Source organism: Poromitra crassiceps, assembly GCF_964638095.1.
Source record: "Poromitra crassiceps genome assembly, chromosome: 4".
Classification (NCBI taxonomy): domain Eukaryota; kingdom Metazoa; phylum Chordata; class Actinopteri; order Beryciformes; family Melamphaidae; genus Poromitra; species Poromitra crassiceps.
Genome location: NC_139626.1, coordinates 15,165,273 through 15,190,396, shown reverse-complemented (window position 1 = coordinate 15,190,396; position 25,124 = coordinate 15,165,273). Strand labels below are relative to the sequence as shown.

General features: G+C 43.9%; 1 protein-coding gene across 1 annotated transcript in view; it reads right to left on the bottom strand.

Moving 5' to 3' along the window:
* wnk4a (WNK lysine deficient protein kinase 4a) overlaps positions 1-25,124 on the bottom strand; it is a gene marked incomplete at its 5' end in the record, with an annotated part of 61,948 nt that overhangs the window by 17,089 nt on the left and 19,735 nt on the right. Inside the window, 10 exons of the mRNA XM_083634563.1 lie at positions 2,261-2,377; positions 2,846-2,981; positions 5,420-5,493; positions 8,071-8,204; positions 10,244-10,643; positions 12,181-12,400; positions 12,849-12,937; positions 16,836-16,993; positions 17,489-17,709; positions 18,121-18,293. Of these exons, the coding sequence (XP_083490689.1) occupies positions 2,261-2,377; positions 2,846-2,981; positions 5,420-5,493; positions 8,071-8,204; positions 10,244-10,643; positions 12,181-12,400; positions 12,849-12,937; positions 16,836-16,993; positions 17,489-17,709; positions 18,121-18,293 (1,722 nt within the window). The remainder of the gene's footprint in view (positions 1-2,260; positions 2,378-2,845; positions 2,982-5,419; positions 5,494-8,070; positions 8,205-10,243; positions 10,644-12,180; positions 12,401-12,848; positions 12,938-16,835; positions 16,994-17,488; positions 17,710-18,120; positions 18,294-25,124) is intronic.

Genomic DNA, 25,124 nt, shown 5'->3' with positions numbered 1-25,124 from the left:
CTTATTATTATTATCTGTGTCACTCACTTCCCAATGAGTTAGATACAATATCAGCGAGAGATAGCAGTGACAAGGCTGCTAAGTGTCTGGAAGCAGAAAGAATAGTGCGTACAGTCAGACAGCCACGATAGAGGAATCTTCCATTGGAGACTATCAGCGCACTATATCAGTCAAATGATACGGTCTTACTTTTGTTTATTTCTGTACAAACTCTACAAGAGGTTCAGTCTCCGAAAATTGATAACGCCTATAAAACAAACACCTCTGATATACATGGTGCAAAACATTTTTGATTTTCTTGTTCCAATTCATTAATTTACATCTTTCAATTCGGTTCAAGATACAATGCTTCAGCATGCGCTGGGACGCGTCATCAGTGATGTTAACTGGGGTCGTAAGGTGTTTCGGGTCTGTCCAACATCATACACCCTCGCCCAGTAGACCCAGCCGAGGCCGATTAAGACCCTGACCCTCGTCCCAGAAGCAGCCGCTCACGGATCAGCCTTCCTACTCTGTCTGCAGCGTTGCCCGCGGAAGGGTTGATCATGCCCAATCCGCTGCAATAGAGCTAGTGCTACACCGCAGCATTGAAAGACCCTTCGGTGCATGGAGGGCTAAAGCCCAATTTATGCTTAGTCTGCCGACACTTTTGAAACGGTCGCCGACAGAAATGAGGACTTGAGTCGACACTTTCAAGTGTTGGCGAGAGGTGTCTGCTACCTGGTGAAATGTCTAGTGTCGCTGACTATGTCACATAATGTCGCGCAAGTGTGATTGGCTATATAGAGACGGGCACGCGCGCGACTTCCTTGTTTTAGTTTTCGCTGAAATGAAATGAATGAACGTGTCCCCGCTATTTGTATCAGCATGTCCTTGATGTATGACTTTGTGAAAATCACAAAGAACACCGTGACCAACTTCCCAGAGAGAGAGGAGGTGAGTTGTGTGGTTGTCTGTCGTTATATGCGGCTGCAGTTACATCTTGCCTCCGACGTGGGTTCACTGACAGCATTCCCTCTCTTGGCTGTCTGCACTAGTTCTCTGCCTCTCTCTGTCTATAGCGTCATGTGACTGTTGAGCCGAGGAGAGAAGCATAAATGCAGCAACATGAGCGACACTTTATTTTTCGTCTGCGACCATGTGTTGAGCGTCACATTCTAATAAGTATAAATTAAGCTTAAGGCTCTGTGGGTTTCTCCCGGCCGCGCTCCTCCTTCGTCTCACCAGACCCTCCCAAAAGGCAATCCTACTATGCCGTACCATAGACAAAGCGGATGCCTCAGGACCTCAAGGGGGCCTGTTCAAGTGAATTAGGAGGCACTGAGATAGATAGATAGATAGCTAGATAGATGGATAGATAGATAGATGGATGGATAGATACTGTAGAAAGATAGATAGATACAGTAGATGGATGGATGGATGGATGGATAGATAGATTAGAAAGCACACCTCCACCAACACTGAACAGTTCTCCAACTTGCTGTTACACCCAAAGACATCATTCCAGTCACTCCAGTGAAAAAATAAAGTTGAATTGATTTATTGACCCTGCAAACATCCCGCTAGGAATTGGAGTCAAGTCTCTGTCTGGGTTAGGGTTAGGGTTAGGGTTATGTCATGAGTTTAAAGGAACACTCTGCTCATTTTCAACCAGCTTTGTATCATTAGAACATCAGTAGTATATCAGAAAACTGTAAACTGTTTTGAAGTCTGTCATTTAATTTGACAGTTATTGAGTGTTAAAGTGTGGACCAGTGACATCACTGGTCCACACTAACTCAAATTAATAACTCATTAACCCAAATCAACTCTCAATAACTGTCAAACTAGATGAATGATGAATAGTTTGACAGTTATTGAGAGTTGATTTGAGTTAATGAGTTATTCATTTGAGTTAGTGTGGACCAGTGATGTCACTGGTCCACACTTTAACACGCAATAACTGTCAAATTAAATGACAGACTTCAAAACCGTTTACAGTTTTCTGATATACTACTCAATTTATCTAATGATACAAAGCTGGTTGAAAATGGGCGGAGTGTTCCTTTAATAGTTATGACTAAAATGTGAAAATGGTCTAACGGCGGAAATGCCAGATCCGGATCGCCACCAAAATCTAATCGGTTGTTCCTTGGGAACATCCTGCTGAGCGGCGGACAGACAAACTAACTGACAGGAGTGAAAACAGAACCTGTTTGGCAGAGGTGAAGAAAATACATCTCATCAGTGCATGGGCAAAGAGCAAGCAGCAGTCACTCACCATGACAGCAGCAATATCGTCAGGATTATCTCCGTCCAGGTCAAACTTGAAGGTGACCATCTTGTCATTGTGGGTCTGCAGCTGACACTCCACCACCCGGTCCACCTTATCAGAGAGCTGCAGACACACAGACAGGATCCATCATGATGAGAGATGTGTGTTTATTTACCACCAGAGAAAACAACACTGGGCAAAGTCAAACAGAAACAGAACAGCGTGCATGAGAGTCTACATCTGTGTGTTGTACTGTCCACCTGTCCACTGTGCACATGTGGACAGTGGACAGTATGTGTGCTATCTCCTTCTCCTGCACAAGTGGGTCACCGTGATCTGTTTGTCTCTGCTTCCACTCCAAAGACACTGTCCTAATCATAAAGGAAATGCACTGTGGTTGCTTTGGGAGGAACATCATAACTACCGATAAGATTTCATAATCAGGGTGTAGCTTCACCACTCGCTCTAAAGTCAAAAATACATCCGCTAATTCAATGATCCAATTCAGCTGACTGATATATTTGTTTACGGTGTGCATAAATGCAGCCATTCATAGTGTTGTAATGAAACAAAGCATTAGATTTATGGTACCCCTGTGATGCGCAGCCTCGACCGGGCCCTCCTCCTGAACAGCTTCCCAGCCGTTCGCCTGGCAGCTGTTTTGCTGCTCTTCTCCGATAGGCCCTCGTAGCCGTCGCTCAACCCCGAAGTCACATCGGAGGCGTAGCTGCAAAGATATGGATTCTGTGTTACTAAAATATGTCCAACAGTTACTTAAAGCCACTGATACAATTCCCCCTACAGCAATTAAAAGCTAATACATCATCTGGGACAGAAGCGACAAAATGAACTGACTATCCATCATGAGCGATTGTCTTGGCGCTGCGCACAGAAAGAAACAGACGACCCTGATATGTCAAATAAAGTTTTGAAGTGATCCTTGACGTGTTACAGTGAGATGTTAGTGGGCTGATGTTTGGGCCAGTTGGATGGTTTTCAGGGCTGACAAGACACTTTCACAAGGCCTGTTCACAGCTTGTAGGAAGTCCAAACAAACAACATATCCACATGATCTGTTGTATTTACACTATTAAATAGTTTTAGTTTTCGGAGAACTGGCGTACATTCAGTAACCTGACGCTGCCAACAATACCGCCCCCATCTGGCAGCGTCAGGTTATATATTCAGTGTATTTTATAAAAAGCTTTGGTTCAGCTAATAGTGTCTCCTGGGTCTTTTTGGATCGCTGCGGTCACCGTTTCCCTCCTTCCACCCCTCCACTAAGGCCAGCAAACATTTACAGGCCCACTGCTTGGCAGCGTCCACGACATCTCGATTTAAAATCTGCACCTCGTGGCTCACTTTTGTTCAAAGTGAAGCTTGTTAAACATTAAGTACATGGAAATTAGACAAAATAAGAGCCAGCGTTTGTGTTTAAGTCTTGTTTACACTGTGATGCTTCTGGTTTGCGTGTACTATGCAGTTAGTGCTGACCAGCAAGACAGGGCTACTCTGAGGGGAGGAATTAAGCGCTATGGATAGAAGCGTATGCATAATGTATTGGATCATAAATAGTGCATGCCTAAGCTGTTATGAAACATGATACTCAAGCAGACCTGCGCGTTTGTTTCTGCCTACTTAGAGCACTAGATAGGTGGGGTTTTTGACAAGTTGGACAGGGCCACAAAAATTGCCAACCATAAAAACAATGTACTCAACAGACGGTGGAACAGTCAAAACTTTCTGACAATCACTGTATCGTTATATCATAAACTCCGCCCATCTGCTACTTCAAGAAAATGAAAACAATGATTTTTGATCGAAGTATGGGAAAAAAAATCCCAATACAGATTTATGCGCAAAACATCGCAGGGGTGGCCAAACTACGGTCCGCGGGCCAACTGCGGCCCGCTGCCCGTTTTTAAGTGGCCCGCCATGAATTTAGAAAAAAAAAAAAAATGTAATTTTTTTATTTTTTTGCTAAAAACGTTTTTCGTTTTTCTGTTTCAAAGTTTAAAACGGAAAATGAAAACGAAAACGGAGGAAAAAACGGAAAAACAAAAACATTAAGAAAAAGAAACTGAAAAACAAAAACAAAAAAACGGATTCCCCCCATTTCGTTTTTTCAATTTAAAACCATTGAAAGTGGGTTATACTTGGGCACCCTGACCTGGTCTATTTATTAAAAAAAATATATATATACTGAATTAATGTTTAATACTAATGTTATGTTAAATTATCTCTGTCTTAACCTGTTGGCACAGGAAAATAAAATTTGACAGAAATACCCATTGTAATAGGTGAGCGCATCAATAAACTATGTGTCATATATTTATTTAGGTAGAAATTAAATTTTTGATGGCACAAGGGTTTTCTGGTCCAATTTTTTTGCCGCGAAAACTGACGCGCTTAATATTGTTTGGCCCGCGACTCCTTATATTTTTCTGTATGCGGCCCACAACTTGGCCACCCCTGATCTATAGGATCTCAGGTAATGCATGGCTAAGATGTTTTGAAACATTATACTCTTAGAACAGAGGATGGACCCCACATGGCACCAACAACCCCCCCCTTCCCCTCCCCCATCTGCCCACCCATCGCTGGCTCTCATGCTGAGACTAAAGACTCTCAGCTCACATACCACCATGGTGGAAAACAGAGCCCCCATAACATCTGAGACAGAGTCACACGGAACGCTGCGAGGGTCCAACTCTGCCTCAAACTCAACTCAAAACACAGAAGAGCCTGTTGATTGCCTCACACCTGCTGTCACCGCCACACACATGTGGGGGAGGAGTTATGCCTCAGGCCTGCTGTCACCGCCACACACATGTGGGGGAGGAGTTATGCCTCAGGCCTGTTGTCACAGCCACACACATGTGGGGGAGGAGTTATGCCTCAGGCCTGTTGTCACAGCCACACACATGTGGGGGAGGAGTTATGCCTCAGGCCTGTTGTCACAGCCACACACATGTGGGGGAGGAGTTATGCCTCAGGCCTGTTGTCACAGCCACACACATGTGGGGGAGGAGTTATGCGGGGAACAGCAGACATTTCGACTAGGTTCATATTGATGTTCAGGTGCTCTAACTTCATTAAGGAGAGACCCCCACACTGTTCCTCAGATAGAAACAAGGAGAGCAGAGTGAAGAGAAAGGACGTTACCTTTCCACAGGAGAGTTGAAGCCACTCTGGGGCCCTGAGCTGCCATGTTCTGTGTTGTTGGATACTGCAATACTCTGTGAATAGAAACCAGGGATACTGTTGGGTATGAATGGCAAAAGACTTTCATACTTTCTTCTTCTTTTTTTGAGTAGGTACACAGATGGATGAACAACAAGACACGTGTTTCATTATGCTCTCTTCAATAGAAGTACTTTACACCGGACATCTCTAAACAAAAACAATGTAATAGTCAATGTAGCGTTTGTTTCTGATTTCCCCCCTATTTTCTCCCCACCCCCTCTGCCGATCTGGGGAGAGCCGTAGACACACACATGCTTCCTCTGATATATGTGCAGTTCCTAGCCACTTCTTTTCACCCGACAGCGGGGACCCTCACCGGCAGGACATAGCATGTGGGAGAATCACGCTATTTCCCACCAGTTCCCTTCTGCCCTGAACAGGCGCCCCGACCGACCAGAGGAGGCGCTAATGCAGCGACCAGGAAACATACCCTCATTCCGGCTTCCCAATAGTTAACAGTGTTGGGCAGTAGCTAGCTACAAGTAGCGAAGCTACTAGCTTAAAGTTGAGGTGAACCTGTTCGTCACGTGCATCTGAGTCCGTTTCAGACTGAAAACAAATTGAGAGGCGGACCATATACGGTGTCGATGATTTGATTTGACAATTCTGTCGACTGGCTTTGGCATTGGTCAATCATGGCGTGTTCCACCCCCAAATCGAGTGGGATTCAGCCTGTTGTCATGCTACGCGAGTGGGATCCGCAGAGTACCAGGCAGCCAGCTGCTTCGTGCGGAGCGAGCGGACAATCCGATGCATGGGTGCTGCCCGCCCGCCTGGAATCTCCGAGGGGTGACCCCTGACTACCACGCTCTCAAGCGCGCGCCATTCACGCTATTTCTGTAAATACGATATTCCTGGAATGCGCATTTTAACGAGCCAGTTACATTTCTTTGCATTCTTAGAGATTATAGTTTTTGTTTTTTGTTCATGTTTCATACAATTGGCCAAGTTAGTAGTTAGTTTATGGGATAAGAATTCTGCCAGATGACAGGCACTAGGCGCCATTTTCTACTTCATTTGGAAGAGAAAATTATCCTGAAATGAAGATTTGATTGACAGCTGCATGTCCTGATATGATTGGTTGAAATGGGGTAGAAATTTCATAGTAGTAGGTGACGTCAGCAAACTGTAAATTACTGATATCAATGAAATCTTGAAAAATGAACTTTTGATGTGAAAAAGTGTGAAAAACTAAAGAAATTATATTTTTGTGATTTGTTTTGCATACATTATTAAATAGGTGCACTGCATACCCAGGTATTTGAACTAAAAGAAAAGAAAAGTCATTTTTGGGTTCAGCTCGACTTTAAAGGATGGCTTTACTGGTAATCAACCCACTTTGTATCATAATCTCGATAATATAAGCACATGGGCAGTGTTTTACCTTCTCTCTCTGTTTACCTCACGGAGAAAATGCTCCTGCTCCTGTCAGGTGGAAACTCCGCCCCCACCAGCTGCAAGTCATTAAGGCTCGTTAAGGCTCTCAATGCCATTCTCCATGGATGTGTGCATACTTAAGAAATAAAAATAAACAATAACAACCGCCCTCCCGAGCAGATTCTGCCTCTCCAGCAGAACTTCTGCAGTTCCATTGTGATGCGTTGTGACGTAAAACGCGTCAGAACAGGGCGCTTTGGCAGAGGAGGAAATGGAAGATCTCCGTGAGGAAAACACAGAGAGAGGTAAACACTGCCCATCCTTTAACTACATTTCTCAGTAGCGTGATGGTAACTTCGCTACATTTCTCTGGGGATAGCTTCAATGTAGTGAAGCTATATTTTAATGTAGAGTAGCTGGTAGCTTAGCTCACTACATTTTCCAAGTAGTTTGCCCAACACTGATATGTCAATGTAGCATTAACTAAAAAACAACAACAATCAACTTTTGACAGATTGTGATCAAAGTAGGGTATACATATCAAATTATCAAACAGATAGTTACAGTCCCATTTTAAGCCATTAAAATAAATAAAATTGAAATATGCACTGATCCACCACCTATATCATACAGGCACTGTACAACATATGACAATTCTTATAAACTGAAATTACACATTTTACTAGCATGCGTGTTACTACCATTTTATAACAGCAATAAGCTCTTTTTAAACCATTTATTGCTGAAATAAAGCAACCTCAGGCCTGTGTTGACCAGAGTCAAGCTGAGGAAGGAGCCCTCTACTTTGATAACAACAGTGTGACATCGCCGCCCCAGAACCATCCCGAAAAATAATTTCAACAGCCTTGAAGTCAGTGTAAACAATCCAAAATTCTAAATGTTATTCTTTTCCTTTGTTATTGTCATCTATAGTGGTTATTTGCATAAAAATAACTTGATTAGGAAATTATTGTATCTTTTTTAAATATGTGCTTTGATTTAAAACAAATGTAACTCTATTTGTAACTTGATGTACTTGACAAAGTAACTGGTATAATATTACTGAAATCCTATAAGTAAGAAGTTATATTACTGAGTTACTGCTAAAAGTAATTTATTACATGTAATATGTTACTTTTGTAATGAGTTACCCCCCAACACTGGATAACAAGCTGTTTATTGAGGCCACTCACCGAGGGGAAGCGGAGGGCCGGGATGGGGTGGCCATGTGCAGGCGAGGTGTGAGCGTGGGTGGTGGGAGGGCTCAGCGGAGCCTCCAGGGGGTCCTGAAGCCCCGAGGAGCTCAGATAGCCGTCCGTCTCGTCAGCTGTTACAACAAAGCACATAAGCCGTTAGCATTAGCATGGCACATACTGTACATAAACACAGGCAGGCAGGCAGGCAGGCAGGCAGGCAGCCAGGCACACGCACGCGCACACACACATGCACACACACACACACCTGATGACCCTGAATGACACACACACACACACACACACACATACACACACACACACACACACAATACATATCACACAGGGTGTCATTATGGATTAGCACTGCAATGGAGAAAACAGAGTTTGGATGTATTTAGACTAGATTAAAATGAATCACTGGGATCTACAGTGAGAATATTTGGATAGTCCACACACACACACACACACACACACACACACACACACACACACACACACACACACACACACACACACACACACACACACACACACACACACACACACACACACACACACACACACACACACACACACAATGTGGTCAGATTGACAGGGCTTGAATAATTCAGTTAGCCACAGTTTCACATTTCACTGTAAGCCTCCCACGGACTTGCTTTCCAGTACAAGTAAAGTTCAGCACAGTACAGTACAATCCATGGTGATAACACTGACAGGTTTAGGGGTTCACTTCCCATTGGGGCCCCCATACTAACAGTGCAAGGCTTGTTGGGAAAGCTCCAATGTGGAGAGAATCGTGGAATAGCTTGTAGGGTTGAGTTATTGAATTGACTGACTACCAGACAGGCTCCTATTAGATAGAGACCTTCAGGGGAGATACAAACAAAGAAAAGGAATGAAATGCCATTTAAGCCAAGGGTGATGATTGACAAGAGAGTGATTTGAACAACATTGACATATATTGGGAAACATGTACTGGAAAATGATTTAAATGCTTTGTAAAACTTACTAGAATCTTATATAAAACCTATAAAGACCAAGGATTTTTTTTTTTTTTTTTTCTTCTTCAAAACATCATTGAGAAGGGTCCACACATCCAATAAGGTAAGAGGCATGATTTTGGGTTCAGATAATTAGCCTCCTCCATGCATGTAGAAATGACAATATGATCTCGGGCTTCGAGCTCCTTAACATACACAAATAGTGTAGTAGTCGTACCGTACCGTACTGCAGCTGCTACCATTATGTATGCCTAATGTTTAATTGTATGTCTAACAAGGTACATGCTATTTGCACCTGTATGTCAATTACGTCGAATTTAAAATGTCTGAACACGTCTAACGTATGCACAATGCCTAATGTTTAATTGTATGTTTAATAAGGTACATGCTATTTGCACTGTATGTCAAATACGTCGAATTAAAATGTCCGAACACGTCTAACGTATGCACATGACACATGTGCACCTATGTGCAATGAATATGCCACTGACTTGTCTTATCGCTATTCTGCCTCATTGCCTATTGCTGCTTAGTATTGCTTATTGATGCCTATTTCTTATTGCCTATTGCTCATTGCTTGTTGCCTATTTGTACTATGTCATAAACGGAGTCCACAGCACAAGAATTTCACACGTGATACTTGTACCATGGAGTGACAATAAAAATCTTGAATCTTGAATCTTGAATCTTGAATCGTTCGCAGAGAAATATGTACTGGGTGATTCTACTATATAGGTTAGTCAATTCTTTCACCCTGGAGGGAAAAAGTGCCGTAAGGCCACCTGTATCGGTAGACTGCCCACCCGATGTTCGGGGAGGAGGGGATAGAGGTCCTAGATTAAGACCCGGAGGTGTACAAAGGATTAGACTGTTGTTACTCATCGGGGAACTTACGTGTCTGCCTTTTACTCTGGGTATTTCTAGTCGTATGGGATAGCCTCTATTAGGTAGAGATCCGCTGGTTATCACGGTCTCTCACCTCTGTGATTTGTGAGTGCTCCGATGACGCTATTCTAACTCTCAGGGGAGGGGTCATAGGTCAGAGGCCGCTCGCAAATCATTACATGGAGTTCAGCTTTCCCAACAGGCTTCATGGTGCTGTGAGGCAGCCTGTATTACAGCCTTATTATGGGATGTCTTATTATGGGATGTCATGTTACTTTGCTCACAATTAGCGGAGGAGCAGCTGTTGTGGCGGACGTGGAAGTGCTGGTCTGCTTCGGGCTCCTCTGGCTCTGCGGGGAAGTTGGAGCTGAAGCTGGAGTCCAGCGAGCTGTTGAAGGGGGACAGGACGGAGGCGGGAGGCGTCTGGGCTGGGGCGGGGCTCAGGACGGAGGCGGGAGGCGTCTGGGCTGGGGCGGGGCTCAGGACGGGGGCGGGAGGCGTCGGGGGCGGGGTGGGGGGCGGGGGCTCGGGCTCTTCCTCTGTGGCTTCTTGCTCCTGCTTCTTCTTCTGCTCCTCCGCCTGGCGCCTCAGCTTCTCCCTGTGCCGCTTGATGGTGGTCACCCGGTCCCGTATGGCCTTGGCCACCAGCTTGAAGTCGGCCTCGCACACGAAGCCCAGCACCACCTGCATAACACAGAGTCGGTCAGGGCACAACACTGTCACACATGTCACAACGGTACCGCAATCTGTCCATCCTTTACACCAGCACATCATGAGCTTAGCACGCAAGCTGTAACGTCAACAGCCCTTTGATGTGACAAAGGGTTTTGGTTTAGCAGAGAGAATGGATACACGCTGCCCGTGAGGGGAGCATGTCAGGCTGCCATCTTGTGAAGCATCTCGGCACACGCTCAGAGCTCAGTGTCCGGCAGAGTGGGACAGTCTGTCCTAATCTGCCTCTCAACACATAGTCAGATTACAGCAGATCAGCCAGACTAGATGTCCCCTGCTGATACCAAAATTTGATTTTGATGAAAACGATCACAAAGAGGTAAAGTTTCATTAAAAGTGACCTCTACAGAGGGGGTGGGTGGGGTCTGGAGGACATAAGGACTCTTTTCGTAACAAGTCAGAGAGCCATTATATTATTAAAGACGTGGCCTCAGCTGACGCCTGCTTCCTGAAGCACGCTCTCCCATTTCGACACGCTGAGGAGTAAAGGCTGAGCGCTGAGCGGTGCCCTTGACACAGGAAGCAAGACGTTCTCTCCACGTCTATGCACATGTCAGTGTCTCTGCTGTTATAATAACACAACTATAACACGTTTATGAGCTGAGCACATGTCAGTGTCTCTGCCTTTATAACACAACCATAACACGTTTATGAGCTGAGCACATGTCAGTGTCTCTGCCTTTATAACACAACCATAACACGTTTATGAGCTGAGCACATGTCAGTGTCTCTGCTGTTATAACACAACCATAACACGTTTATGAGCTGAGCACATGTCAGTGTCTCTGCTGTTATAACACAACCATAACGCAAATGATTTGGGGTGCATTAGTGCTCCTGCTTTTGAATGTTTGGAGTCAAGACAGATAAATCATGGCAGACTTTCTCTTTCAGCGTTGTCCTCAAAGCAGTGTTGTAGCCGAGTCCGACTCGAATCAAGTCAGAGTCCTGGACTCATTTTCAGGACTTGTGACTCATATTCATAGCTATATTAATACAGTGACATTATTCAACTCCATGCAAGGGCAGGCACGAGTGTTCCACCTAAATACGGATTCACGTTCAGTAACTCCGGACTCGGACTCAGGTAATGGGGACTCGACTCTTCTTTGCTGAGTCGGACTCGGGGACTTGGACTCAAACACTGGGGACTTGAAGACTCCACTTGAACTCGAGATATAGTGACTTCACCACAACACTGCCTCAAAGCGTCCTGATCAAGAACATTCCTCTGTAAAGGATTACTTGTTGGGTAAGCCTTCGCCCATAATAAAGCTAAAAGCTACTCCTACTGTTGCATGAAATTGAAGTGCCATTGATTGGCATTTCTTAGAAACACCATACAGGTGGTGACAAGGTCATATAGACTCCAGATGGCTGAAGTTGCTTCCACATGCTGATCTGGAGTCAATTGCACTATTCCCCCTGATAAAGTGGGTCAGATCCCTGGTCAGGGGTCAAAGGTCAACCTCACAACAGATGTGCCTACCATCTCCTGAGCCACCTCCTCTGGCACGTCCTTGTAGAGCTCGAAGAGGAACTCGATGGCGTTGTTGTCCTTGTACTTCCCATGGAGCTTCTTGGTGTCGTCCATACGCAGCCACAGCTTCAGGCCCGACTTCACCGTGTCGTCCTCCTCTGCCAGCTCCACGCGCACGCCATTGTTCTCCTGGAAGAAGGTGTGACCCAGCAGGTCCTGGATGGTGTACCTGGAGGGAAAGGAAATCAGTAGGTTGCTTTTCATCACAGCAGCTATAGTAGGCCTCTTTTCTTTCTTCACGTGACATGAAGGTAATACAGTGCTCTTCTCACCATGTGGGCGTTGGCCCTTAGAATTGACTCTTGGGGTAATAACGATGAAGTTCAACTTTTTAAGCCAGAACGTTGGAAATATATGTTTAAACATGAAAGAAATGTCAAGAAAACTGAAAACTGGGTAACTAATTATGACTGTTTACTGTGATCTACAGCTCCCAGTGATCCCATGTGATCCCATGTGATCAGCTCCCAGCAGTGTGCAGGAGAAAAATACAAAGGAGAAATAGAATGCAGTGTAGAATTTGAATGAAATAGATGATGAATGTGGTGTTTCTCTCAGATGATTGTTGATCAGAGTCATGCTTGGTTCGAGAAGAGCAACATAGGAGGCACTGGTACCTTTCATCTTTGTTCATACGGATGCAGCCCTCGATGATCTCTTTGAGCTCGGGGACTTTGACTTTGTAGAAGCTGTCGGGTTTCATTCCCTGTGAGGAAAAGCAAAGGAGAAAATGTCTTTAATGAGTGGGATGTCATAGCAACAAACAGCAGAGGTGCTATTCTGAAGAGCCGTTACCATTCAAGTATCAATCAATGCAATTAGACTGATAAATGGAACAATTGATCAGTAATGAGATACTTCTCCTCCTTGCTGTTCTCACATCAGAGGAACCTATGAAGCAATAACAGCCCTTCCCACTTGTGCTGGATGTTAAAGTAACCCTTCAGCCAGCATGACATTAGCCTCTGCAGTCATGTCAACACAAGAGGAGGAGGAGAGAGCACACTGTTCCTTCTTGACTCATTGACTCATGATCTCACCCCCCCATGCCACTTAACTCATTCACTGCCAATATCTGACTGGCATTTTTGGCACAGGCCAAGTATTTCCATAATGTTTGGTCATCTTTCAAGACCCACAGTAAATTCTGTACTAGGACTACAGTGATGTCCAATACCTCGAAATGAAGATCTAAGTCTCTACTTTCACCCCCAAAAAGAAAGTTATCTTTTAGCATGTTCTGTACTCTACTTATAACCCTTTTTATACACCCCATGTTCACCAAAAAAGCCTGTCTGGGAAGAGAAAAGGGAGAAAAAAGCATTTTTGTAAAAGGGCACAATCTCAGGCATAACTCACTCTCAATTCTTTTATTTTGAACTGTATTGACATCAGACATGTAAATATTATTCGTTAGGACACAAATGACAAAAAAAAAATATATATATATATATATATATACACACATGAAGTGCTTTTTTTTTTACATTCAACAATACAGTTTACTCGGTGTGAGTGTGCAGACAGACAGACAGACAGACAGACACACCGACAGACAGACAGACAGACAGACAGACAGACACACACACACACACACACACACACACACACACACACACACACACACACACACACACACACGATCCCCCTTTTAGATTTCTAACCCAACATAGGATAAGCAATAACCACGCCCTGTGGCGCTGGGATTGGCCAGGAGCAACACTGGAGGGCGAGCAGCCCAGCGATTTCATGAACCAACTCAAGAGCTCTTGAGAAGGACAGCGGGCTGCTGTGAGTGCCTTCTGCCCGCTGCTGCCTAGCTGTTCCTGTGTTTATTTTGATTTGTTCTGGTACACCGTCCTCGTCCATGTCTCCCTGTCATATCTATGATCGTTCCCGTTTTCCCCTCGGCTATTCAACACGTCCTCACCGCCCTCGCAAACTGATCTCATTTCCTCATTCCTCCGATGATCAAACACATCTCTTGATTACTTTCTCCCGTTTTCTCCTGGCTGGCACAGAGGAAGGCGACTCCAGCTCGGCGTTTCAATTGCGTTTCTCCTGTCTGCACAAGGAAGCGTTACCCGTTCTCTGCTTTCCCTCTGCTCAATTTCAAAACAACAGCTGCGGTATGTGTTTGATCGCGTGCTGTCGGCTACCCTTTGAAGGCAGGGAGCTGTGTCTGTGTGACAGGCTGGGCAAGTGTTTGCTGCAGGCGCTGCACCAATAAAAACAAAAACACGTCAAACACGTCCTTGGCGGGGAAGGCCATTGCTGATAACACGTCAAAGACGTCATTGGCGGTGAATGAGTTAAGAAATCCTTCAGGGGCTTTTAGTGTCCTCATGACATGATGCGTTAGATTCACTAAGTACAAAGGGATGAGCTCAAGACAGAAAAAAGTCAGTTGGGATTATTCAAGTAGTGTACATGATGTTATCAGCACAGTGTGTCTGTCTGGATGTTACCATCAACGCATCATGAAGAGGAGAGCTGGTAACCAGTAACTTCCTACAGCTGCGAGGCAGTGAGAGCGTTTTAGCTTGCAAATGTTACCATCTCCCATCCCTGCAAATACACTGATAAGAGCCAAGGTCAATAAGATGTCAGGCAACATGTTTATGTTATGTAATATATCCGGTTATGATACTTAAAGCCTGACCTGTCAAACAATAACTGGCTTCCTCATTTGTTATAACCACAAATGACTTTCTCAATAGAGAGGCAAAGTGAACATCACTTCCTGCTTCAGCACTGTACCAGAGATTTTCATCCGCCATTTATTTTCCTATAGACATTTTGTAAAATGCTTATAAAAATAGTTTTACTTGGTCAAACCAAACGGTACAGATATATTTAGAATCGGGAGAGACCATAGAACATTCCACTCCAACAAAAAACAACAACAACAACAACATCGAAAAAATATTTTCTTTAAATCTTAAAAAAAAAAAATATGTTTTGGTCTGAGTGAAATGTTATGTGGTCTCTCCTGTTGTGTTTGGTTAGCTGTCCAGTGCAATCACAGGCATTTGTTCTGTATTATCTTCTATGTGAACTGTAATTTAGAGGATCTGCTACACAACAGACGCATGTCTCGTCCTGTGATGACGGATGGCTAGACAAGACGTTGAGAAATATGCCATATGCCATATTGGCTCCTCTTGTCTATATCATACTTTAATTGTTAAGGACAATTCAGAATCTCATCCATACATTTTGGTGTGATCTTCAGTAATTAAAATAAAGCATAATTATGGATTTCTGTGGCTTGTCTCTGCAGCTATTCCCTGCCATACATCTGAAGTCGGCCTATGGATATACTCTCCTACAGGATTTTCTTTTTTCTTTGAGCCTAATGGTAAAAACCAGAGCCGTGTAAGAAGAGTTGCGACATCTCCATTCACTCCAATGCACCAGTTTTTTACTCTCAAGAGTTCCAGGAAGTAAGGTCCTGGATTAAGCAGCACTGTCGAGTTGCAGCAAAATGGACAGTTTGTGTTGTACTTAGAACGTTTCCCCCCCCCCCTTGAATCAAATTGCTTTCCTGGCTGTTCATTGGCTAATATATAGAGTATATACTGTACATATATACATGCAAATCATAGAAGGCAGCCGTCATATGATTCCTATAGAATCCTCCCCTGACTCTAAATGGAACATTAGCATTAGAGATGGCCTGTGATCCATGCAGCTCGTTGCCTTGTGTGTGGAGCAGCCATACCCAGTCTGGCTCACTGTCACTTTTCTCAGTCTACAGCCTCCATCAGACTCTGTTTTCTTTCTGTCTGTGACATGAAGTAAAGACACAGCTCTCTATGTGGAGTAAAGAGTGAGGCGTCATTTCCAAAACATATCATTCTACCGTCTGCCCTTACCCACCATGGCGTCATCACTCAACGTTCTTGGGAGCACACAGCTCTAAACGTGGCAGCCAGCAGCCACCGGTGTGTTGCTCTGCTCTTCAAACTTCTGAGCTTTTTTTGTGTGAGAATCCACACGAGATTTCTTAGAGCGCCATTTTTTTTTATTTGCTCATACAGTTGCACTCTCTAAAATAAGTGGTATTCATTTGTTTCAGCAATACTTGGTGAGAGTGGTTTAGAGAGAAATGTCAATGTCGATAGGTCACCTCAGTTTCCAATTTAAGCACCATGTCCAATCACAGTGAACATGATAGAAGCAATGTTTCTAGATAGGCTCTCTGAAGTGGTGAAGGTGCTAGCAACCAGTGAGCCAAACATCTGCTATTATGCGTCATGATTGTAGGTTGAAAACAGAAGAGTGGTCCGGTTATGGCATGGTTCTGGTTATGGCATGGTTCTGTAATGGACAAAACCCGGGTCTGATAAAATGGGGCTTTCATTCCATGTGGGGCCCAGTTCTCCCAAAGGATTCATGGGGATATCCAGACATACATCCAGGATATCCCTGCCCCCTCTGCTCCAATTCCATTACACACAAGGAAGAACGCTAACACATGTAGCTGATTACATTACATACATGTTAGAAAATGAGGTCGGCTGACTCCTCCTACTAACACATGTAGATGATTACATTACATACATGTTAGAAAATGAGGTCGGCTGACTCCTCCTACTCACACTGGTGACTTTGCGGTAGATCTGGGCGGCATTTTGGCACTCAGAGTACGGGTACTCAGAGGTGGCCATCTCCAGGATACACATTCCAAAGGCGTAGACGTCCACCGCTTCGTCATACTTCTCCTCGTACATCTCCGGGGCCATGAACTCCGGTGTTCCTATCAGGTGAAAGTTAAGAGCTATTCCAGAAAGCCAAACTATTTTCATACGTTAATTAAATCATGCATTGTTTGGTTGAAACTTGGGGAATTGTACTCTCTCGCTCAACAAGAATAAAGAATCAATAAGTTATAAAAGTGATATCGTTTGGCACTAAAGCTTGTCTATGTAAATGGCTGGTTTCCAATGAAACTAAAAGGCATTTGATAAATAATTGATAGATGGAGTTGAAGCAGGGAGAGATACAAGCAGGACAAATTGGAAGGATCTTCAAAAACAGCAAGGATTTCAAGCAGGCTTCTTCATCCCATAGCGATGCCTCTAGGTATCAAGATTGGTGGCATTTTTACAGTAGTGTTTGCAAGAACGAAGGGAGGGTGGCACCTGCCAATTTAAACGGAACCTGTTACACTTAAGCTATTGCTATTCATCTCAGAACAGATCAAAGATCAGTGAAAGGAGATTTACTGTATGTAAACACACGTTACACTCACCAATGACACTTTTAGCAAAAGAGGCACTTTTGAGCGTGGCCAGGCCCAGATCTCCTATCTTGACGGAGCCGGTGTGTCCGGTGATGAAGATGTTGTCACACTTGAGGTCCCGGTGGATGATGGGAGGAGAGCGCGTGTGCAGGAAGTGAAGTCCTTTGAGGATCTGATGGCTCCAGCGCTGCAGCAGCTTCAGCTTCATCTCCTTGAACCTCTTCAAGTACCTATAAAACAAAGGAGAGTCTAAACACGTTGAAACTCTGGGACAAGAGGAAGCTTTTAGCCACCACAAAATCACACATTTTGACATCCAAGAGGAAGTTGAACTCGTTTCCTGATACTTCTCCCCAAAATGTGTTCTCCAAAGTGGAGGTGAGAACAGCCCCACACACACACAGACACACACGCAGGCACACCCGCGTACGGACACAAACAAGGTGAAAACAATAGCAGCCAATGCTGTCACGGAAATGAATAGTTGTAGGATAACTAATGTCGGTTCACTGTCACAGACAGATTGTATGTCAGTGCAGGGGCCTTTATTTTTATATTGTGTTACTTCCTGCATTTTCCACACAAAATGGCTGCTTGAGGTGGGATGTGAAATAGGCACGTTGAGTTGGCTGGAGGCTCACGTTTTGAGGGTGCCTGAGGTCATGAGTTCAGTCACCAGGAGGATACACTTGTGGCCCTTCACCGTGGACTTCCAGGAGTCATGGAAGCGGACAATGTTGGGGTGCTGGAGCCCCTTCAGCATATCCACCTCCTCGCTGAAGCGCTGCCGCTCTGCCTTGGTCAGCTTACGTGTCTGCAGAGTAAACAACACTGTCAGGTTCAGTCAGAAAATAACAACACTGTCAGGTTCAGTCAGAAAATAACAACACTGTCAGGTTCAGTCAGATAACAACACTGTCAGGTTCAGTCAGATAATAACAACACTGTCAGGTTCAGTCAGAAAATAACAACACTGTCAGGTTCAGTCAGAAAATAACAACACTGTCAGGTTCAGTCAGAAAATAACAACACTGTCAGGTTCAGTCAGATAATAACAACACTGTCAGGTTCAGTCAGATAATAACAACACTGTCAGGTTCAGTCAGAAAATAACAACACTGCCAGGTTCAGTCAGAAAATAACAACACTGTCAGGTTCAGTCAGAAAATAACAACACTGTCAGGTTCAGTCAGAAAATAACAACACTGTCAGGTTCAGTCAGATAATAACAACACTGTCAGGTTCAGTCAGATAATAACAACACTGTCAGGTTCAGTCAGAAAATAACAACACTGTCAGGTTCAGTCAGAAAATAACAACACTGTCAGGTTCAGTCAGAAAATAACAACACTGTCAGGTTCAGTCAGAAAATAACAACACTGTCAGGTTCAGTCAGATAATAACAACACTGTCAGGTTCAGTCAGATAATAACAACACTGTCAGGTTCAGTCAGAAAATAACAACACTGCCAGGTTCAGTCAGATAATAACAACACTGTCAGGTTCAGTCAGAAAATAACAACACTGCCAGGTTCAGTCAGAAAATAATAACAACACTGTCAGGTTCAGTCAGAAAATAACAACACTGTCAGGTTCAGTCAGAAAATAACAACACTGCCAGGTTCAGTCAGAAAATAACAACACTGCCAGGTTCAGTCAGAAAATAACAACACTGCCAGGTTCAGTCAGAAAATAACAACACTGTCAGGTTCAGTCAGAAAATAACAACACTGCCAGGTTCAGTCAGAAAATAACAACACTGCCAGGTTCAGTCAGAAAATAAAAACACTGTCAGGTTCAGTCAGAAAATAAAAACACTGTCAGGTTCAGTCAGAAAATAACAACACTGTCAGGTTCAGTCAGAAAATAACAACACTGCCAGGTTCAGTCAGAAAATAACAACACTGTCAGGTTCAGTCAGAAAATAACAACACTGTCAGGTTCAGTCAGAAAATAACAACACTGTCGGTTCAGTCAGAAAATAACAACACTGTCAGGTTCAGTCAGAAAATAACAACACTGTCAGGTTCAGTCAGAAAATAACACTGTCGGTTCAGTCAGAAAATAACACTGTTCAGTCAGAAAATAACACTGTCGGTTCAGTCAGAAAATAACTAAGCAGTAAAAAAAACTAAATTAAACAAACAGTTGACATTGACAACAACCACGGCTATGTCGCTCTGCTGCAAAAAAAGGTCTGGTCTTGGCAGGGCATGTATGATTATGTAAGCGGGTAGCAATAAGGTAACAGAAAAATCGGGGGGGTAATCACGGTTACTTTAGCTAATGAGTTTGCTGTGGGACTGGAAACCACACGTTCATCCATCTGGGTGACCCTCTGGTTGCATAATCAGATTTTTTCCAATGAGGGGAGCTCGGACTTTGACAGATTTAAAGAGGAGGTTTCCGAAAGCTATGTAAAACCCGACCAAACACGGCAATCACGCTGGACGAACAAAGCCATTTCTGTGCTTCCTCTGTATGAATAGCCCAATTTAGCTCCGGGCTGGAGTAACTCTGCCTGTGGTGGGTGGTTAGTGGAAAACTCCTCCGAGAATTCAGGAGCATGAATCCTGCATTGAGGCAGCTTTCTGGGAAAAATGCTGTGCGTATGTTTATATTTACAATCAACTTGACCACGACTCTTTCCCTCCTCTCCCTCTCTCTCTCTCTCTCTCTCTCCTCTACTCCTCTACTGCTGCTCGTGTTATGCTGCCGCATGAACACACGAGGCAGACTGTGAGGACCTGGGCTATCTCAAGTCACACAGTGCTAGACCCCATTTAGCCACGTCAGTCACCTGTCAAACTGTCATATCACACCAACAATTCAAATACCAGACTCCGGAACCATGCACTTTACTTTCCATGTAAATAATGAGGTCGATAGTGATCTTTTTGCGATGTGTATACAGGCCACAGCTTGTACTCAGTGTTTGGCAAGTTACTTCAAAATGTAATATACTACATATTACTAGTTACTTTCATTTGAAAGTAATAAGTTACTTTACAATATTACTTTCTGTGTAGAGTAACTCGTTACTTATTACACTACTTTTGCATTACTTTTACCAAAACAACAGCAGCAGCAGAATGATATCGCCGACCCGGAACCATCCCGAAAAATAATTTCAACAGCCTTGAAGTCAGTGTAAACAATCCAAAATTCTAAATATTATTTTTTCCTTTGTTTATTGTCATCTATAGTGGTTATTTGCATAAAAACACACAGGTTGATTAGGAAATTATTGTATCTTTTTAAATATGTGCTTTGATTTAATAAACTCAATTTGTAACTTGAGTTACTTGACAAAGTAACTGGTATAATATTACTGAAATCCTATAAGTAATGTTATGTTAATGAGTTACTGCTACAAGTAATATATTACATGTAATATGTTACTTTTGTAATGAGTTACCCCCAACACTGCGTGTACCTCGTACGCACAGCCTCCGTCAGAGATATCAGATCACATGCATAAAAGGGAAACGTCTTGCCTACTTGGATGAAGAATGAAAATAAGCATTTATTAATTAAACCAATATGTTTTGGCAAATGGCAAATTCCAGTCTGCCGCCTCATCCAAGCCAGCTTTATTGCTACTGATGGAACAGTGTGCTTCAGTGTCCTTGTACGCACATTGTGAATAAATCAAATGATCCCTCTCCACTGTCTGTGTTTCCATGCTGAGACACTCGGCTGAGCTTTATGGACGTTACACACACTTGCTCATTGAGTTTTATTGCTATAAGAGATGAAATCACTGTGTACCTAAAAAGGATGGCAGCACACCCGACATGGCACAAATCAGTTGTGTGTAGCCTGTGTGTGTGTGTGTGTGTGTGCGTGTGCGTGTGCGTGTGTACCGTGTGTGTGTGCGTGCGTGTGTGCATACCATAAGTGTGTGTGTGCGTGTGCGTGTCTGCATGGGCCAGAGTGAGTGAGTCAGAGGGTTTGTGTGTTGATGTTTTTATGGATCTATGTGCCACAACATCCATGGTTAATCAGACTCCTGTGCTGCACAGAGCTCTTTCCTTTGGAGGCTGTTTGCAGCACAGAGCTCTTTCCTTTGGAGGCTGTTTGCAGCACAGAGCTACTTGCGTTAGCTGTGGCACACAGCCTTACCCACTTGGAGACCTGACACTTCCAAAACCACGGATTTACTAGAGAGCCCAGCATGTTCCGTGCCATGATCACAAAATATAAAATGCAAAATGCAGAGGTCTGGCAGCTTTTGGGGAATTTTTGGGGAGAACCAATATCCTTTCCTGGCAATTTGAAGCAAACTTTATGTGGGATAGCATAAAATGTGAGCTGTTTCACAAAGTGCCGCTGATAATCGGGGATTATTATGTGTGAGTCATCAAAACCTGTCCTCAATAAACCTCTGTAATCTAGCGAAAATGTCAGAAAGAATAAAGTGGAACATTGAGTACAGATTGGGAAACAATTAACAAAGGCAACAAAACAAAGTTGTAGTGACTTTGTGATGCTGCCATCCGCAACTATAATATATAATAATATATAATATAATATATATATATATAGTTTGTGATGCTGCCATCAGAGACTATAATGTTTGTGATGATGGCTAACTTCATGCTGAGATAAGAATGACTTTTAGCAGCAAACACATGAGATGACTGACAGCTGAAACAGAAATGAGCATGCTGCTGCTTACGTTGAAGTGAGAGTCGTCATGCTCTCACACCATGACAGCCATGTTAATGTGATTTAGCACATCACAAACAAAGGCTTTTTCTTACGTTGATTTCTATCTTTATCTGGAATCAAGAAGAAACTCCTTAAAAAAGAGGCAGATGTTAGTGGTGGGCAGGAAGGTTCAAGTATACATACTACTGCATGCGCTGGGACGCATCATCAGTGATGTTAACTGGGGTCGTGGGGTGTTTCGCGTCTGTCAACATCATACACCCTCGCCCAGTAGACCCAGCCGAGGCCGATTACGACCCCGACCCGCGTCCCAGAAGCAGCCGCTCACGGATCAGCCTTCCTACTCTGTCTGCAATGTTGCCCGCGGAAGGGTTGATCACGCCCAATCCGCTGCAATAGAGTTAGCGCTACACCGCAGTATTGAAAGACCTTCGGTGCATGGAGGTCTAAGGCCCTGTGGGCTGATTCCAGGCCGGGCACCTCCTTCGTCTCAGCAGAACCTCCTGCGGAAAAAGGCAATCCTACCATGCCGTACCATGGGCAGGGAGGATGCCTCAAGGAGGCCTGTGCGCTGCACGTCATAAGGAAGGACAGATGAACAAAGCTTTTTGTCCTACAGGATCTTTTCTTCTCTGTATCTTCATAAGCAAGCCAGACCCCACTGCACAACACAAAGCCAGACCCCACTGCACAACACAAAGCCATGCAGCAGAAACCACACAGCCATTCCAAATGGTGCCCCTTATTTGTTGTGGTCCATCACAAGAAATGAAATGTACTATTCCATTTCCAAACGACAACTGAGCATATCCAGGAAACAGTATTATTTAGATTCAGACATAAGTTAAGTTAAGTTATCCTTCATTTATCCCCATGGGGAAATTCATCCTCTGCATTTGACCCATCCTCTACTAGGAACCTTCCTAGAACTAGGAGCAGTGGGCAGCCACAGTGCAGCGCCTGGGGACCAACTCCAGTTCTTTTGCCAGTACCTTGGTCAGGGGCACTGACAGGAGTATTAACCCTAACATACATGTCTCCGGAGCACCCGGAGAAAACCCACACGAACACGGGGAGAACATGCAAACTCCACACAGAAAGGACCTGGGACGGACCGGGGTTCGACCCTGGGACCTTCTTGCTGTGAGGCAACAGTGCTACCCACTGAGCCACTGTGCCGTCGCCGACATGGAGAAATCAGCATCTGCTTGATGTGCCCACAAGTTTGTTTTTGTTTATTTGTTTGTTTGTTTGTATGTTACGTGTTCTGACATGGAAGACTTCATATATTCTTCTCATATCTGTTCCACTGGATGTTTTATTCTTAGCCACTGGATGGTGTTTAGGTTGAGTAGGGGTCTGCAGAAGCTGGGCTGGACATACTTGGGCCTGGTGCCTCATAAGTGGAGTTACATAACCAGTGTTGATGGTTAGAGGAGCCACTGCTATTAAGAACTCCCTGTCAGCGCCCCTATTATGACAACCGGGAGATGAACACAACGCGTCACACCAGGTGTACGCTTTGGCCATTCGCTTTGGCTCAATACAGGAACGTACATTCAGTGTTATTTTGCACTGTCCTAATGCAACACATACATCCTGAGTAACATAAATGTGCAATATCCAGTTATAGGCTGTGGTATCTGTAATGATTTTAACTCAAAACAGAGAAAAGTCAGGCAAGTAAAAAGTGTTAATTCGATCAAACTACAGTACATCAAACCCACAGCTACTGTATGTGTGTAACAGTTACGGGATAGAAGCAGGGTTTCTATGAATTTCCCATATGCATATGTTTTCCAGTAGATTTGAATAGTCTGGTCAGTGTTCAATATGATCCATCAAGGCCATACTCTATAGTAACTGTCATATTTCTATACTTTTTGTGTAATTCAACAACTTTTCTAGTCCTGAAAATGATCAAACTAATTTTACATTTTCACCTGACAGCTGGAGCCTCACCGGTAGGACGTAGCATGTGGGAGGATCACGCTATTCCAACCAGTTCCCTTCCCTCTGAACAGGTGCCCCGACCGTCCAGAGGAGGCGCTAGTGCAGCAATCCAGGATAAAACACCCTCAAACTGGCTTCCCTCCCGCAGACACCAGCCAATCGTGTCTGTATGGACGCCTAATAGCCGGAGGTAACACGAGGACATGAACCTGTGCCCCTCGCGCTGGTAGGCAGGGACTTTACCGCTACACTACCCGGATGCCCCCGGGTGCCGGATTACTGTACTTAAGTAAGATTTTCAAGTATCTGTACTTCAGTCAAGTTTTTCTTTCACTGAAGACTTTTGACTTTTACTCACTACATTTCAAAAGAAAAATCTGTACTTTGTAAGAGACTTGTTACTCTCCGGAAATTATCAACCTATTTTCAAATATAATAATAATAATAATAATGATAATAATAATAATAATAATAATAATAATAATAATAATAATAATAATCAAATGGCTCTCTCAAATCAAGCAATCTGATTGGTTCACAGCCGTGGTATAATGAGCGTATACCACGGCTACAGCCGCATCCCCGAAACACGCCTCTGAGAAAACAAAGGGTAGCTACTAGCTAGCCTCGCAAACAGAGTGGCTGTCTGTGTGCTCCTTGACTGTACGACACCAGTCTCATCTCATGGAATATCGGATTTGGGACTTGGAAGTGAGTGAGGAAGTAGGAAGTGGTAAGTTCTGAAAATATGTGTTGTATTCCAGCATCATTGTAGGCTACTACGAACCAAGTTAACGTAGTACGCGCAGCCTTGTTTGCTCAACCACTAACGTAGGCTAATGTTAGCTAGCGTTAACGTTAGCCTAGCAGAGCTGGCTTTCACAGGCATACGAACAACCGATACCTTTTAGCTGGAATAAAGTAACGAAGAGACACATTTTCAGAACTTGCCAGTTAGTCCAACTTACTTGCTCTCCATTTTGTTTGGTCCCTGTAACCTAACATTAGCACAATGATT